This window comes from Peromyscus maniculatus, chromosome X, assembly GCF_049852395.1.
Source record: "Peromyscus maniculatus bairdii isolate BWxNUB_F1_BW_parent chromosome X, HU_Pman_BW_mat_3.1, whole genome shotgun sequence".
Taxonomy (NCBI): domain Eukaryota; kingdom Metazoa; phylum Chordata; class Mammalia; order Rodentia; family Cricetidae; genus Peromyscus; species Peromyscus maniculatus.
The window spans coordinates 118,251,303-118,269,955 of record NC_134875.1 but is presented as its reverse complement, the minus strand read 5'-3'; the positions used below and the strand labels follow the sequence as shown (position 1 = coordinate 118,269,955).

The following is an 18,653-nucleotide window of genomic DNA, read 5'->3' as shown; positions in this document are numbered from 1 at the left end:
CTTAAAGGAAAGAGAACAGGTCTTCCATTAAACAGGATATTTTATACTATTCCCCAAGATGTTTCTAGTGTCATTCACCACACTGCCATTCTTTGTTCTTTTTAGGTGTGTGTGTGTGTGTGTGTGTGTGTGTGTGTGTGTGTGTGTGTGTGTGTGTGTGTGTTTGGAGACTAAAGGGTGATGCTGGGTATTTTCCAAACCTAGAGCTCACTAATTGGCTTTGAGCTCCAGTGATCTCCCTGTCTCTACAGCTCTCCTGCTGGGATTGCAGATGCACACTGGCCATCTGCTTTTACATGGGTGCTGAGGATCTGAACTCTAGTCTTCATGCTTGCACAACAAGGACTTTTCACATTGAGACACCGCCCCAGCCCCTACTACTGCCATTTCCGGTTGATCCCTGAAATAAGCCCACAACTCAGTTGGGAGAAGTGACATCGCAGGTGGAGACAAAATGATAGCGATACTGTGATGCTTACTATTGAGTTCATCTGACCCGCCACTGGTCCCTTGTATCACCTTGTACATGGCTTGAGCTACCATCCTACACTGCGCTAATTGAGCTGAACATTAAGACACAGTCCGGTTTTGGGGATGGGGAATGGGGAGGTTCATACTGCTCAGCAACCTCTCCATCTCAAGTCTCCAAATTGACCCACACACATTTTGCTCAGACCTAGCCCCGCAATGGGCCACAGAGGTGAGTGTGGACTCAAAGGACCTACCATGTGGGGAGTCTAATACATAGCTATCTGATCTTAATTTCACAAGCTTTGAGTTTTCCTTTCTTGTAAGTATGGGTTGATACTAAAGGAGGGTAGTACAAAGCAGTACTATTGGAGAGACATATAGACATGTTCAGAACTTTCAGAGATGAGGCTCCTTGAGATCTCTGACCCAGTTCTGGTCCCTGTGGTGGGTATGTACAGACTTCTTCCCCACTTACTGATTCAGACATCTGAAAGTCTGTGGTTAACCCAAGAACATAGCTCACTGTATACTGTTCCCTTTGATACAAAGAAGTGGATTGAGGGAAGAGAGGGAAGGTGGAGAAAAATGGGTGGAATGGAAAGGGGGAAAGAAAAATGAAAATGATTAAAAAATTATTAAAGGGCCATTTCCACCCACACCCATGTCAACAAATGAATGCACCAAGCAAGACATAAAATATCACCAAACTGAAAGAGCCATTATAAATCACAATCAAGATAACAGTCGAGTTGTTTGTGGAATTCACCCCAAGGCTGTATTTACCTGGACTGCTCAAGGGGCCAGCCCTGTCCCCCAGGGTTGGCACGGGACGGTACTGATGGTTCTTTGAGCCTGGGTACATCCAGTGGTACCTGCCAATTTCCATTTCAGCTTTGCTGTTCACTGCCAATTTCAGTGGCAAAGAGTCAGTGTCTATCTCCAGCAAAGATTCTATTATCAGCATTTCTATTTATTCTCTTACTATATGGTAAAGGAAAATGGGGAGTTAAAATATGCTATCAAAATGCAACCCTTCAGTACCAATTTATCAATTCAACATAAGTTTCAGAATCAGTTGGACTTTTGTCCTCCAATTTTGAATTTAACTTTCCACAAATTACCAACATTTTCTTTGTTTCTATTTTCTGTATTATCCCCTCCCCTAAAATGTTCATTTGAGGATGATACTATTGGTGGTAAAAATGTGGTTTCTCCTAATGTCTTGCTTTCTGTTTCTCTCCTGATCGGACCAACACAACACTGTGATTATTGCCAGCTGCACAAGCAAAAATGCACAGGGGCTCACTCTCCATCATGCTGCCCAGTTCTTATTCTAGAACTCTAGAAATTCTTCTGTGGCCTGTTGAATTCTGGAGGAAACTCCCATCCTCCCACTGATACCCAAGGTAGTCTCTATCACTTCATCTTCAGCTCAGGACATCACAGAGTCCAGAAGATTCTGAATTGAATTCTATTTCAGTAATCTTTCAGTGCATCATAGAGAAGGAATTGCTTGTTCATATGGTAACAAATGGTTTCCCAGGGCCTCAGGTCTCTATCTGGTAATAGATTTCCCACTTATTAGGGGATTGGAGAAACAACAACAGTATTTCTCAATTTGTCTGGCATGCAATATAGACTTCCAGTCACTGTTAATTGAATTCTAATTCTGAAGTTCTTAAGAAGCTAAAAATGTCACTATGGGCCATTCATGCCTATAAATTCCATAAAATATGTGAAGTGGTGAGGTACAACAAAAACTTAAATATTAAATATTTAAAAAATGCCTTTGGTAGGTAATGAGTCCATGAAAAGACGAGGTTCTAATGTTCCATGTGGCACCTCAAATCATTGAAGCCCAGATAAATAAATAAATAAGCACACAGTGAGGCTAGTTAATGCCCATCCTCACCAGATACACCACAAAGCTTACCAAGCCTTAGAAACATTCCAGTTCCACTCACCAGTCTCTGAAAACCCTCGAGAGAGTTGAGACCGAGACATACTTTGGTTAGTGATGCTTTCAAGAAGAGCCTTTTGAATTTAAGGTCAGATAAAAAACATCCTATTTAAAAGGAAAAAGAAGGGCTGGGGTGTAGTTCAGTGATAGAGCACTTGAGTAGCTAGCATATGTAAGACTCTGGGTTAAATTTCCTACATCAAAAAGAGTTAGGTAAATAAAGGTTCTCAAGGAAGAACAGAAGCATACCATGAAGCTATTTTTGCTGCTCCTATTTGCATTGTCAATAATGATGACAGCTATAATTTATGGAGTGCTTATGGTGTGCTAGCCACAGTGTCACACACGTGATGCCTGCTGGTTCACTAGCTATAACCACCATAGGAAATTATCATTCAATCTCGACAAGTGAAAAATGGAATTCAAGAAGAGACCCATCACTTGCCCAGGGACACAACCTGGAGGTGGAGCCCAGCTATGCAGTTGGAAAATCAGCCTCCAGAGGTTGTACTTTCAAAACCCTAGTATCAACCTCCCCAATCCCCGGCCCCCTGCCCCCACCCCCACCCCCTTGGGGCCAAGTGAAGTTCTACCTTTTCCTATTTCTCAAGTTGTTAAGGCCAGTGAAAGCTGTTCTAAGGTCCATTTGAAAGTGAGCAGTATTTCTGCGGTTCCTAAAGAAATAGTCCCTGTCCCTTGTTAATTCAGGGTTCATAAAATTAACTCTGCTTTCCCTGGAGTTAGATATTTGCCCTCTGGTGTTTAGGGCTGAGGGTATAGCTCAACAGTTGACTACTTGCTTAGCATGTGCGGTGCCCTGGATTTGGTGCTTGGTACCACCCAAACCCAACCCAAACCCAAACCCAAACTTCATCCAATTTTCAAAAGCCATTCTCTTAGACAAAGCTTATACTACATTCTCAGACAGAAAAGAACCATAGGGTCAAGTCACCTCATAGTATAAGATGATTTCCTTTTGGTGAAGTTGATTGTGAGCCCTTCTTCATATTGACCTCTCAAGTAAAAAGATTTTAAGTAGTTTAATCTCCTTTGATAGGAGTTTTTCTTTTCTTTTCTTTTTGTGAGTGTGGGGGAGGGTGCTAGAGATTGAACCCAGAACATCATGCATACTAGGCATGTGTTATATCATCGATCTACCCCCACAACCCTCATCTTGTTCTAAATTTTATCTTTATATGTTCAGCACACAATAGGTTCCCAATAAATGATTGCTGGGTGAGTATTTCATTGAAAGCAAAAGACCACCCTAGGGCCCTATGGACCCTCTTAGTCAATAAAGTCTGACTGGAACACTGTCACATGAACATGTGTATATAATATCTATGGCTGCAATTCAGAGGGACTGTCTATGCATAACCTCACATGGATGGAAATGCATGATTATCCAACTGTGATTTTATTTTAAAATTGCTTTCTCTGTGTGTGTGCACGTGTGTATGCGCAGGCTTGAAAGTATGTTTGTGTATCACATGCAAGTTGGAGCCCACAGAGTTTAGAAGAGGCCACCACCATATGGGTACTGGGAACCAAACCCTGGTCTTCTGCAAGAGCATCAAGTGCTCATAACCACTATGCATTCTCTCTAGCTCTCAAACTGTGACAATTTCTCTGAGAAAAATATGACAGCTATGCCTTCTCGAGATGCTTCACAGAATGTGAAAATACGATGACTGCAGCAGATCCAGAGATGAGATCAGACAACTGCATGGCCGTTTTCCAATCTTTTGGACTAATACTTCTGGAGAAGCCTTTTTCACAACAGCAAATCTTTGGATATGAGAAAAAAAGAAACTCACTTCTATATAGTACTTTTGAGCCAAACTTAAACAGAGACATTAAACACAGAGCTATCTGCATCATTTATGACATAAGACTACACACTTTAATCCTAAGGACAGGATCCAGATACCTAGAAGAAGTCAAACACCTTGCTGATTCTAGGCATGGGCAAGAATGAGGAAATGGCCTGTTCCTTCTACAAACAGACTACAACATGAGCTCCCTCTGAGATGATAGAAGAAATGTGGCTATGGTGGCTCACGGGGACACATACAATTGTGAGTGGTCATCACCAAGGTGGGGCATGACATAAATAATGGGAAATTAAGGAAATAAAGGCAAAACAATGCCTTGGCTCCTTTCCATGTCCCCCATTAACGTTGATAATACGATGTAGGGACAAGTGACTGCCAGGCTGGAATGCTTTTACAAATTATCACTGGGAACAACCACGTGACAAAAATGGCTGGTGAGGAAGACCACATTCACTAAACAAGGTCTTTTCAAAGCTGTGTTTGTCATTGTCTCATTGTAGCCATTAGTCAGAATGTGAAGGGAAAGCCAAGGTCCTGCCAGAATACTGGACAGGCCTGCAGACCATCTCTTTTGGTAAATAAAATCCGACTGGAGCATTGTTATATCCCCTTGTGCACATACATCTGTGACTGCTTCTTCATGCTAGGATGGCCGAAATGAGCAGGCAAAGCAAAGATCTGTGGTCTGAAAGGGTAAAATATGTGCTACCTAGCCATTTGTAGGAAAGGTGCACTGTGCCCTGGCATCAAGTGGTAGGTAGGGCTTGGTATACAAAGTGGTTAATATAATTAATAAAATCAGCCTGCAAAACAAGGCATTCTTTTATTTTCTCTTCTTCACTCTCTAAGGAGAAGTATCATGGAGCTGGCTGAGGATCAAAAGTCTCTGTCACTGCTGTTGGTTATTTGCAACCAAACAGCACAATATGGTTAAAACCCATATGATGCGACTTCTCATGCTGCCTAAATGGGTGAGCAGCCTTTCACTTCTCCAACAGGAGCTGAGGGCACAGGAGGCAGGATGACATTTCAAAGGAGCATATTATGAAATGAATAAATGACTGACAAATGGTGAGCAACAAAGCACACTTGTAAAACTGGGAGTGGAGCCTCCTTGTCTCAGAAGCCAGTGTGTGCCCCATTCTTCCTCCGTCCCATAGCCACCCCTTCTCCTGGCCAATTAGCTCATGTGCATGTGTTTTTGGTCTAAAGGAAAAAGAAGAAAGGGGTGCCTTTGGAATACTCCAGTTCATCACCAGTCCTGGTGAAGGGGAGTGGACATCACGCAGACATTGGTTGTTCTGCATGTCCGTGGATGAAGCAAGACTAGGAAATGGTGTCGCTAAGATCTCTTACCCTAAACTGACCTGTATTTCCAAGTAACAGAAAAACACGATCTTATAACTTACTGCCACAGTGGAGGTTTATGACCAATTTCAAGGAAGAAATAACATGGCCAAGTCGTGAAAGTGTGTTCATGGAACTGATAACAGAAATGGAACAGCTAGACCAACTTGCTCAGATCTTTCTCCACATTTACATGTTCTTAAAAACAAAACAAACAAAAAACCCTACAACCCTTCCTCTCCCCAAACCATTAAAGGATGCCATGTCATACCTACCACATATGTTCCCCACCATCTGGCCAGCCATTTTCCGCTACAGCCTATTCCCCAGGCCCCGTCACTTCAGAAGCTCACCTTGGCAAACTCTTACAGAGAATAACAGCATCTAAAACTTTCCCAGTATCACATTCACATAAACAAGTTAGTAAATGTCAGTAAGAATGTCACGGATCCTTCAGAATAATGTTAACACGTTAAATGTTCCAGAGAATTGCTTTTTTCCCCTAAACAAAAAAAAAAAAAAAAAATGGAGAACCAACATGCACATGTTTTGCTAGATTTAAAAAAAATAGCAGAAAGATTACAATGAATCCGTTACTGTTGTAAACAAGTCGCTGATTCAAATTCATCTTGTATTCTGACCCTGTCCTCCAATTTACTTTCAAACATTATTTCCAATTTACCACATTTCTCTCTTCCTACGTGGCTAGAAACTTAATTTGATACTTGGATTCTGGAATTGATTTCAGCAATGATTTACAGGAACTAAACTAGCCTGCTTATAATTATTCTGGGAGATTCCAATTTCCTACATGTAATAAAAATAATTTTCAGCGCAGATACTGTTCCCCCATAACAGAGCTTCAGAGTTGTTAGAGATTCAATTGTTTTTCTACCCCATGATGACGTGCTTCCAGCGATCCCAGACACATCTGTTTTCACAAATGAAGTGACGCTTAAGTGATACTCCACAGAAACAAATGGAGAGCTAGCTTTCCATCGTTTTATTAGCAGAGCCATCATCCACTTCCTTTAATTGCCTTATTCATTTTCTCTGCTCATTCCATCTTTGCTGAATCTGTTTACTCAATTCCGCCACTTTAATTCTATACTCGCATTAAAAAAAAACTGTCACTTGTAATAATTTTGCATTTGCTATACTCGTCTGAGAAAACCTGCTTTCTTTTCTTAAAAAACAAAACAAAACAAACAAACAAAAACCCAAAAGCAAAGCCCTGTCTATCCCTGAACACTTTGTGTGGATTTGGGTTGCTCAGCAGCATTCGGGATAACACGAGGAGAGCACTGCAAGAACACAAACGCTTTCCCTTTTGTTAAGACTTGGATCATTTTTGTCTGAAATAAGAACAAAGCGATTCTGATTGAGTTTCTAAAGAAACAGACCTCTTGGTGGCAGTTAGTGAACTGCAATAGCTCAGATGTGTTCCCCTATGTAAACTCCCTCTGGGAATGGACAGCTACCAGAAAAGGCTGAGGTCAATTTTTAAACCTTACTTTAATTTACATTCTTCATAGACACTGTAATAATTATCCAAACTATTCATTCACAAGCTGTTGGGTGCTAGCCACTGGGCAACAATACCCCTAATTAACAGACAGACATTGCCCCTGCAACCAACAACTGAAAACCAGTGGGAAAGAGGAACAGAGGAAAATCACATATATGCATACAAACCTCTGTGAAGTAACAAAAATGTAGAGGATAACATTTAGGAACTAAGGAGTTTTGCAGCAAGAAGAAGAAAAAGATTCTCTAAGTTCCAAAAATGACACAGTTCATTTTATAAGTTACATTGTTAAGTTTGTAAATGTTAATGTCAATGAAATAGGCATAGGTTTTAGACACTTAACATTACATCTGAAGGAATAAAGAAATAACAAGCATACCGCACCATTAATGGCTACTGTTTTATAACAATGGGCCAGCAAAGGGAATGACAAAGATACTTATGGGAGTTTGGACTTTGGGCAGCTAGCATATGAACTTGGTCATCCAAATCAAGATGCGTAGATAAGCCATCTTCCAGAATGCTTGGGGTGGGGGTCCACACAGTGATCACAATCCTTGTTGCTGCAGATTAAGAATAAACTTCCTGGACCAGATTTTTATCCAAACATGTATCACACATGTGACCTTAGCTTAGTAGCTTGTCTTTTTAAAATCATTTAACAACTAGTGTTTATGAATCCTAGTCATCTTTAAAGTTCCTCTGAAATGGTATTTTGCTTCTAATTTTGCCTCTATAATGATAGCTAGCTAGTTTTCATATATTGGGGATGCAGTGGCAACCTGTAGACCTGCCATTAAATATGTAGATGATGTAAAATAATGAAAGTCTATGAGACTAAATGGGAATAAGCCACACAGTTGTGTAGTAAAGATTTGATGTCTTTTGTTTTTCAGATCCGTTTCTGCAGACCTAGACGGTCTTGCAGAGGTCACCATGGTTTTATCTGCCACAAGCAACACAACATTAATAAAAAATGTGTATAAAGGAAAATCATCCACTTTACGAGAAAAATGCTCTAAACCTAAGTTTCCTTCAGGACACAACTACATTATCACACATGCAATGACTTAGTAGCTAATTGTGATGGAAATGAAACTTGATAAATACACTCGAGTTTCTCTTATTGCTATTTGACCATTCACATAGATTAGAAAAAAAATGAGAGAAAAATAATATGCAAGAAAAGACAGAGTGTCTTTTGTTAGGGGAGGGGTAGGCCTGATACAAGGATTGAACTAAAGTACCAACTTCAAAATTAAATTGCTATGTACTTGTTGCCCCCAGATTGTGAGTTAAGAAGTGGTTAAATGGAAAATTTGTGGATTTTATCATGCTTCTAAAATATATTTTAAAAATGAAATTGGTCTGTTTAGGATGGAAAATTAATATAGGCAGAAAAAAATCTATATGAAAATAAGCAGCCTTTACTCCAACGTGCTGTGAAGTTGACCTGCATATAGATGTGCTTTTCATGTTTAAAATGGTCGACAGCAGCAATTTCATATGGCTCAACCCATATATTCATAAAGAGAATGTGGCTGAAGAATTACTATCATTTAGTGACTACAATTGGGTGTAAAAGCCATGAGAAAGAACCTTAGCATGATGGATTATTTTTTTTAAAACCTGAGCCAGTGCAATTATAAAACATGTTTTTGTGCATTTTATGACAGTTTTAGTCTTGAAGTGAAGAGATCAATTACAGTGTAGCCAGACACCGTTAACCTAACAGTGGCTGAGCTGTTTCTATGGGGCATCAAACTTGACCTCGGCATAGCGTCTCTTTCCTGCCATTTTCTTGGTGCAATAACACCAATTTCTCCAAAGTCTGAATATCAAAATTGTGATATTGTCGGAGACTTCTTTTTAAGGATGGAGCCCTTAGACAGTTTTCCTTCTCCAAATCTTAAAGTCATGATTAGCAAAAGACCTCTTCCCTCCTATCAGTGCTAGGGGACAAAGCTGATGTCAAGCTCCCACTATAAATGGCTATTACATGACATAGTCTGATACATGGAAAGAACAATCATGTTAGAATAAGAAACTTACAACATGTCTAAATTACTCCGGTATTATTGGAATCAAAGCATATTTAGCATGCACATCTCCCCAGTTCCTCCTTAGCATTAGCACAGAATAACATGTCCCCTAATCCCTGAACATAGCATGCAGAACACAGGACTTAAGTTATGATTAATTATTTTAGTTTTTTTTTTTTTTTAAAGAGACAGTTTTCCCACTCCAGCAGCCCAAGGTGACAAACTACAGACATCCTTCTATGAAATACCATGTTACATTGAAATACTTGCAACAGAAATAGAAGAGAGGCTACACTATTAACATTAGTCCCCAGGATAAAGACAAAACCCACCCTAAACAAGACCACACCTTCGGGGATTGTTTTAGAGCCGTTTTACAAGAGACAAAACCTGGATAACCCCTTTTAAGCACCGTCAGTGAAAAGCTTTAAAACAGGCTATTGTCAGAGCGCTGGGTACCTTTTCTCTCTTGGCTTTGTTCAGTATTTTCCTCGGCTGCAGTTTCCATGGCTGGCTTCATACCATCCACCAAAAATGCTTTTCCCTGCTTCCCCCCAACACACACTTTCCCCCCTCCTCTTTCTTTTCTTTTGGACTCCCCTCTCCCCTCCGTCTCTCTTCTTTCCGCCCGCCTGATTGAGAGGCTCTGTTCTTCACTACAGTAGATTACAGTGCCATCCAAGATGCAAAAGTCTTGTCAGCGTCAATTTCGCTCTGCCTACTGGTCCATAAAGACAGCTGCCAAGGAGCAGGCGACCATACGTCACCGAGGATCCTAGTTATAAAACAGCCACTCTTTGCCCCCCACTCCCAGTGCACCCCGGGAAGGTCCTGTTCCCCCACCCAGCTCTTCTCCTTGCTGTCTCCCTCTTAAGATCTCTCTCTCTCTCTCTCTCTCTCTCTCTCTCTCTCTCTCTCTCTCTCTCTCTCTCTCTCTCTCTCTCCTCCCTTCTTTCTTCTTGCCAACTGCAACCCAATGAATACTAATTAATTCTCCCAGGAAATAATAGACTTGTGACATCAGAGGAAAGGATGTGGAGGAGAAAGAAAAGAGCCCCCTCCCACCACGTGACTTGGTCAGGCCACACTATATGTTATCTCTCGGGAGAATGCCTGTTTTCCTATGCCTCCCCTTTCTGGGGCATCAGTTTTCCTTATTCTATTTATCCCCAAGCCCTGGCAAAGAATCTTCCAAAGATGTGTCCTTGCTCTATTTTTTAAAAAATACTTCTGTTTCACCAATCTCTAGACAGGCTAATTTAAAAGAAATACTAAAGACAAGAGAATAAAAATCTGCAAGAGGGAAGAAATTCCAAATAGATTTAACAACGGCAACATAGCAATTCAGTATTAGAATCTACTTCTTTGTATTAATATATCAGAAATTTTAGCTTAAACTCAATTTCTAAAAAGGGGCCCATGCTTATTCAACAATCAGTATAATGAAGGTATATCTAGTTGATATTTTGGTGGTTTCAAATACAAAAATCAAGTTTTTTTTTCTTTTTTAAATACATCTGCATGAAATTTTATTCATTAGAACTCCTCAGTCAAAATCTCAAGAGGGTACTTTTAAAGAGCACTCTAAACATCTGGCTTTAAGGCTATTGAACCAACAGGGATTCCAGTGATTCTGATGGCTGATTTCACAAGCCCTTCTGCACAAGCAGAATGTTCTTAACCCACAGTAAGCATTGGAATCTTTATTTTGATGACAAGTTTTCAAGCATCACCAGTTTCAGAGACATTTTATAATTGCATTTAACCCACTCACCTTCATTATCCCTACTGTAAAAATTCTAGAGACTAAAGTCACATACAAAGATAACTATTGATAGCCACAGGATAAAGGAATCCAGGACCTACCATAGTCTGCTTGACACCACCTGGGGAGTAAACATTGAAGGCAAGTTAGAGGGCCAGTGATGTGGCGCAACAGGTAAAACTGTCTGCTGCAAAGCCTGACCACTAGAGGCCCATCCCTGGGACCCCACGGTAGAAGGAGGGAACTGATTGCTGCAAGTTGTCCCCTGACCTCCAGATGCATGCATACACACACACACACACACACACACACACACACACACACACACACACACAAACACACATACATACGCACACACACACATTTTTTTTTAAAGAAAAGGTGGAAACTGCCTCTCCTAAAAAAAACAGTCTGCAAAATTTTATGGAGTTTATGTACAATACCTCAAAACAATGTGGGAAGATCCCAAATCAAAATCCTGTGGCAGCCTGACCTTTTAATGCTTTGGTTTTAGATAATCTCTCATGCCCTTTTATATTCAACATTTCTGCCGTGTTAAACAAGAAAAGACTTTGAAAACCAGTTTGGCCTGCTTCAACATTTTCTTCTAGTTTTCCATCTCACTTTCCACTTTACCCATTATCCCTGAAGATCACGCCCACAGGCAGCTATTCCCCTTAAATATGACTTCAACCAATATTATTGTCTCCTGGTAAAGGGATTGGGAAGACACCACCTAAAACTTCAGCCTTTGGGGAGGAGGGGGAGGTGTAACTACCTCCATGGGAAAACTTAGAGTGTGCCCTAATGGGATCATTTGAAATATGTTGTGTAAGAACAACTTAGGTCTACTCAGACAGACAGACAAAATATAAAAGTTTTCCTTGTGGGTTGGTAAGATTGCTCCTGCTGCTAAGCATTACCTGAACTTGGTCCTTAGGACTCACATGATAGGAGGAGAGAACCAACATCCAGTTATCCTCTAACCTTTACACACATATCATGACACACACACGTGTGTGTAGTATGCACAGTGAAATAGATGAATGCAATTGAAAATTAAAAGTATAATTGTGATTAACTATGTCAGTGTTTTTTTTTTTTTTTTTTTTTTTTTGGTTTTTCAAGAGAGGGTTTCTCTGTGTAGCTTTGCGCCTTTCCTGGAACTCAACTCACTTGGTAGCCCAGGCTGGCCTCGAACTTACAGAGATCCGCCTGGCTCTGCCTCCCGAGTGCTGGGATTAAAGGCGTGCGCCACCACCGCCCGGCAGTGTTTTTTTTTTTTTTTTTAAATAAAGTGTCTAAAAAAGTCATTTAATTCTAGAACTATCAGAGGAGCCTGATTTCTTTGGCTCTTCCTTCAGACTGATATTTATGTAAGAGGCAGGGTCTGGCTTGGGTGAGGCACTCACCCCTGGATCTCATTAGGAACATTATTTTAATATTCATACAAGTGAAAAGGCAAAATATGAAAGTCCCAAATTTAAGGACAGCTGTTGTTCTATAATGTAGTGACAAATCAAAACCATTGGGCAAAATGTTCATTTCTGCATTTCTACAGGTAAATAAGCAATTTATTATTTTTACCTCATTAACAGCTTTACTTTTGTTAGGACCATGATTTATGACAACACTTCTGGGAACTGCCATTGTACCAGGTCATAAGCAGCTTCAAAAATCTCACAGATGTTTATGATAAGCTATCTGATTCAGAAATAGAAAGAAGGAATAGAGAAAGAAGCCACAGAGATACTGTCAAGAAGAACAAAACAGAATTCATGTTTAAAATACTTTTGAGGTGTGTGTCCATATTTTTTTTTTTTTGGCCAGAAAAGCTGAATATATAGAATGAACAGGATACAAAATGGCTCCCTGAGCTGAAAATATTTCTTTGAGCCCTGTGATGTAAGACACCAGAGATACTTCTGAAAGCTGATGCAGGAATAAGAGATGTTGACAGAAAATGGATGCATTAGATTAAACCTTATGAAATTGCTGGTACTGTCTAAAAAGAAGTGCAGTTTCACAGAGCTTATCTCGTCCCCCTGTACATCTGCTGGAGCATCACAGTGAGTTCAGTAAACATGCACGTCCTTGGAAGAGTCTCCCAAGTGCTAATGTCTACAAGTACGGCCATGAGCAAGCCATGATGGATTCTCTGGGTGGTCCATGGCCTAATGGGCCACAGAGAACTTGCTTAACCATAGCACTCCTTCCTGCCAGTGATATCACAAGAGCAGAGGAGAATTCCTTAAGCATCTAGTGCACCCCAGGAGCTGAGTCACCTTTCTATATGTGACCATGGTTGTTCATCGGAAAATTCATCAAGTTGCACAGTGATCTGCCTAGCCTAACCTCATGGCCATAGAACGATTTTGCCGACTGCCTCCTTTCCCTAATTTTCTAGAATTATATTTTAGGGTTTTATCTTTTATTTTTTTATATTAAGGATTAAGGCTCAAAATGGCTGGAGTCAACAAACACTAGGAAGAGATTTTTTTTTTTCAGTTCATTCTAAGTCTAATTCCTCTACAAGCCTTTTTGGCTCATAGAACATTTAAATTACAGGAAATATGCTCTGCCATAATCCTTCCTCACTGTCCCACAAAGGAAATGCTGCATAAATATAAGAAACACAAACTAGAAAACCAAAATAGTGCTAGAAATTAAGAATATGATTGTTAAGAATTGGTTTTCAGGGGCTGGAGAGATGGCTCAGAGGTTAAGAGCACCGACTGCTCTCCCAGAGGTCATGAGTTCAATTCCCAGCAACCACATGGTGGCTCATAACCATCTGTAATGAGATCTGGTGCCCTCTTCTGTATACATAATAAATAAATAAATCTTTAAAAAAAAAAGAATTGGTTTTCAGCCATAACTAGATTGTATCAAAACTTACCAATTTGGTAAAGCCTTTGTATTGCATGATAATTCAATTTTTATTATATTTTTCTTTTTAGCCAGAAGGATTTCAAGAGGCTTGAAGTGCGATCACACACACACACACACACACACACACACACACACACACACACACACACATAAATCAAAAGAGGGCTGGTGCCCTAGTTCAGTGGAAAAGAGCACTCACTGCCAACCCTGACAATCTGAGTTGGATCCTTGGGACTCACATGGTGAAAAGAGAGAAAGTTGTACTCTGACCTTCATGTGTGTGCTGTAGCACATGTGACCTTTGCACACAAAATAATTAAATTATAAATAAAAATAATTGAATTTCTAATTTTTTCATGTAATGTGAGTTTTTGAATGTGCCTTTGGATTCATTACTTATTATTATTTTCCCTCCTGATGTCTTTCCTCCATATCTTCTGTATATCTGCTATACTTTATAGGAAATTACACCTTATAGTGAGCTGAAAGCATAGATCAAATCAGATGATATTTATGAACACTTGTTAGAAATTGTGAGCTAGGAACTGAGAGATGACTCAGTAGTTAAGAATACTGGCTGTTCTTCCAGAGGACCTGAGTTTGATTCCCAACACCCACATGGCAGCTCAGAACCATCTGTAACTCCAGTTCCAGGGGATCTGACATCCTCTTCTGACCTCTGAGGGTACTAGGAATGCATGTGGTACATGGACATGCATGCAGGCAAAACACCGTATACATAAAATAAAATAAAATTACTTTAAAATTGTGAAGTTTGAGTTGAAGATGTAGTTCAGAGGTAGAGTTCTTGCCTAGTATACAAGAGGCCCTGACTTCCATTATTAATACTACAAAAAATAAATGATGGATCTTTGTAAGGGTGAGCCATCATCCACAGTAGTTCTCTTTAATGGCAGAGGTTGTTCTAGGTTAGATCCTCAGCTAATGTCCACAACTATGGGAAGAAGAGGAGCTTTTCCCCTTACTTTCCAGCCTCATCAGCTGCTTGCTTAGTGTCAGGCAGTCACCTCATTAGAAGATTCAGGAGCTGCCAAAACAGCAATTGTTGAGTTTGGCAACAGTCAGCTTGAGGTGTGCCCAGCTCCTCTGTCCCAACAACAACGACAAAAGACTTCACAGAACCAAATGTTCAGAGAGTAAGACTAAGGTTGGCATACACAGAGTAGGGCTGGGCATGATGGTGACAGGTGCAACCTGGGCAGTTTCCACATTCCCAACTGAGGAACGGGCTCAGCACAGGAGGCACTGTGGCATGGGGTGGCATGTGAATTTTCCTAAGAAGGATGGGCCACATCTGTCTCAGAGCCAATGTCAGTATTGTGGCTTCCTTCCTCTTTCTCATATCAAGGTTGCTCAATGTCAGCAGAAGGCACATTAGCATGGGGCCTCTCTACTGAGTTGATGTCCTGGACACAGTGGGTGTTTGAGAGTGTTCCTGGCCTCCACTCACTAAGTGTATGTTTCTGAGGGAGTAAAGTCAACTCTCAGCTGAGAACCATTGCCTTCTATTGAGTTTTCTATGGTACTATAATGTTCTCTTATTAACCAATGGCTCTAAAGCCTGGCTGGACGCTGGAGTCACCTGGGAGGGTTTAACAACACACCCTACCCCCAGAGATTGTGACTGGTTAGTCAGCTTGTGTGGTGTGGTGTCATTAGACCTTTAAAATATCCCCCAGGGCATTTGAACATGCAGCAAGCATGTAGGTAGTTGGGACACAATCAGCTACTTTTGGAAGAGTACAGAGAGGGGAATTTGATAGGAGACCAGAGTCAGAGCAACTATGACTAACAGGGGAAAGATAGAGGCTCTATACCTAGCTAGGACGGAAAGGACCAACTGAGCATCAAGACAAGAGATGGGGGAGTCAGTGTTGAGGCCACAGGGAACATAAGGAGATCAGGGGATATACTGATTTCCTAGAGCCACTGTGACAAAGGGGCATAAACTTGATAGCTTTAAACAACAGAAATGATTCTCTCACAGTTCTGGAAGCTAAAAGTGCAAAAGCCAAAGTGAGGAAAGGGCTGTGTTTTCTCTGAAGGGACCATGAGACAGATTCTTTCTCACCTCTGCCAGCTTCCAGCAGTCATCAGTGGTCCTCACTGTTCTTTCATTAGCTTGATATTATGCTCCAACCTCCACCCATGTCACCATATGGTTTTCTCTCTGTGTGTCTCATAAGGGGACCAATCACATTGGACTCAAGCCTACCCCAATCAACTATGGCCGCACCCCCACTTCATTATATTTACAAAGACTATTTCCCAATAATAGTACCTTCACAGGTACTGGGAGTTAAGACTTCGCTATGCTGGCACCTGGGGGACAATGTATGACTCAACTCCCACCAGGTGAGAGAGACCGAGGAAGACAATCACGTTTGGAAGCCATGTGAGTGATGCCCGTAAAACTGCTCAGTCTAGGCCGAATTTGGAAATGAAGAACTGGGTGCTAGCAGCAGGGAAGAACAAATTATCATGGGAGTGGGTGTGATACCAAAGCAGAAGGCGCAGAGGAGAACACCGTGCAAGTACCATCGAAATTCAGGGGGCCTCGGGGGAAGTACTCTCAAAGGAGGCCGAGGATCCTGGAGAGGATCCAGGACAGGGGCCTGTCACAGAGGAGAGAATTTTGAGAAGCGGGGGACGTGACACAGTCAAAGCAGTCAGACGGGGAGGATGTGGCAAAGACCACTGAAACGGAAAATTCCAATTTCCGTGCCAGTGGCATCACAGAGACTAGAATGGAAACCAGTTTTTAGAAGGATCACCGGAGGACTGGGAAGTGAGGAAGAGAAGGAAAGTGTGGGCTATGCTCTAAAGAAATGTACTCAGAGAAGGCAGGGGGAAAGAGGTAGCAGATAAAGGAGAAACTCGTGGCCAAGAGCAAGTCCATCAAATGTTGGCTCCTGCAAAAGCAGCTGGGGTTGGATTAAGATGTAAGCGTAGGTGGATAAGCGACAATGAATCCAAAGGACAGGAGAGTGGGCACCAGCTACAGAGGGCAAGTGGGGACAGCTCTCCTTCTAACATGCAAGGAAGGACAGAGGAAATAGAAGAAAACGGATGTCTATCCAGTTCCAAGACTCAGAACACTCAAAAGAGGTGGTGGTGACTGGCTGGTTGTTGGTGCAGCCTGTCCTGTGTGGAGAAGGGTACATTCATTACCAGATAGCATCCTTATCAGTCTTAGAAGGGATAACCAGTCCCAATAGATGACATAGTGAAAAGATGATGTCTTGGCCTGAGTCTGGATTGCTTGTGGATATTAATAGACCTTAAAATTTCAATATTAGAGGCCCAAGGAGGGAAGGAGGGAGGGAGGGAGGGAGAGAGAGAGAGAGAGACAGATAGACAGACAGACAGAGACAGAGAGACAGTGAGACAGTGAGACAGAGAGAGAGAGTTTTCCCTTACTATATCATTATACTGGGGAATGGATCCCCGCAAGACAGTCACACCTAATAAAAAATGAAGAAAAAATGAGAGCCAGATGATTGTTTTTTGTTACTATTTTTGAGACAGGGTTTCTTATAACCAAAGCTTGCCTTAAACTTGCTATACAACCAATCAGGATAACTCCTGATACTGCCTCCACCTCCTGAGTATTGGGATTGTAGGTGTGCACTACCACACCCAGTTTCCAGAGAATATGGGGCTTTGTGTATAGTAGACAAATACTCTACTGACTAAGATACATTCATAGTCCCTGTGTTTATTTCTTTTACATTTTTTATGTATTTAAAAAAAGCCATGCCGGTGAGGGTTTTGCTTATGGGTATGTCTGTGCACCACGTGCATGCCTACAGAGGTCAGAAGAAGGCATCCAGTTCCTTGGAATTGGAGTTACAAATGGTTGGGAGCCACCATGTGAGTTCAGGGAACTGAACCCAGGTCCTCTACAAGAGTAGTTAAATGTTGTGAACTGCTGAGCCATCTCCCCAGCCCCGCTTTCTAATGACTTTGATAAAGGAAAAATTCTGCTGTTCACAAGGCACACATCAGGAGACAGACAGCTGATCTAATGAGGAGGTGCTTCTTGGTTCATTATCACAGTCCACAGGGATTTGGGATTTTCTCATTAAGACCGGTACACCACCAAGCTCTTCCTGAAATCTCTTGATTAACAAACACATCTACCACATGTACCAGATCGGTCTAAACAAGGGGCAGACCTTTGTTAGGTCTTGACTGCAGCTCTTAGAATTCCAGTTATGACTCTGTTGTGACTCCTTCTTATAGCACCAGAAATCTCAGAGGGTACGGTGTTCTACCATGAGTGAGCTGCTCAACTTCATAGCTGGGGGAACCTGGGGTGTTCTACTAAGCAATTGTCTCAAATCATCTGTCAAAACTCCACTCCAGCTAGCCTTTTCAGTTCCATGAGGGCACAGGCCCAAGTCCTTCTCCTTTAGGTAGCTTCCTGGGTGACCCCCCCACCCTGCAATTCCGGCAGTCACTTTAACCCTTCTATCTCTCTCTCTCATTGAAAAATGCCAGCTCTCTCCACTAGAAGACAGCTATACACTTTTACCCGCTTTCCACTTGGGTTGCAAATGATCACTCGGAGCAACCCAACATTCAGTGGGGTTCCCCTAAAAAAGGCCACCTAAGCCGGGCGGTGGTGGCGCACGCCTTTAATCCTAGCACTTGGGAGGCAGAGGCAGACGGATCTCTGTGAGTTCGAGGCCAGCCTGGGCTACCAAGTGAGTCCCAGGAAAGGCGCAAAGCTACACAGAGAAACCCTGTCTCGAAAAATCAAAAAAAAAAAAAAAAGTAAATAAAAATA

General features: G+C 41.5%; 1 protein-coding gene across 6 annotated transcripts in view; it reads right to left on the bottom strand.

The window, feature by feature from the left end:
- Gpm6b (glycoprotein M6B) overlaps positions 1-18,653 on the bottom strand; it is a 155,729-nt gene that overhangs the window by 37,140 nt on the left and 99,936 nt on the right. The window contains exons 1-2 of one of the 6 annotated variants that reach the window (XM_006973193.4): positions 9,643-10,153; positions 1,255-1,374 (exon numbers count right to left, since the gene is read on the bottom strand). The exons of 2 other annotated variants lie outside the window; for them this stretch is intronic. In XM_006973193.4, coding sequence (XP_006973255.1) covers positions 1,255-1,374; positions 9,643-9,703 — 181 coding nt within the window. In that variant the 5' untranslated portion in view covers positions 9,704-10,153. Of the gene's footprint in view, positions 1-1,254; positions 1,375-9,642; positions 10,203-18,653 lie in introns of those variants that run through there. 3 more of the 6 variants (XM_006973192.4, XM_006973190.4, XM_006973191.4) reach the window with 3 other exon arrangements.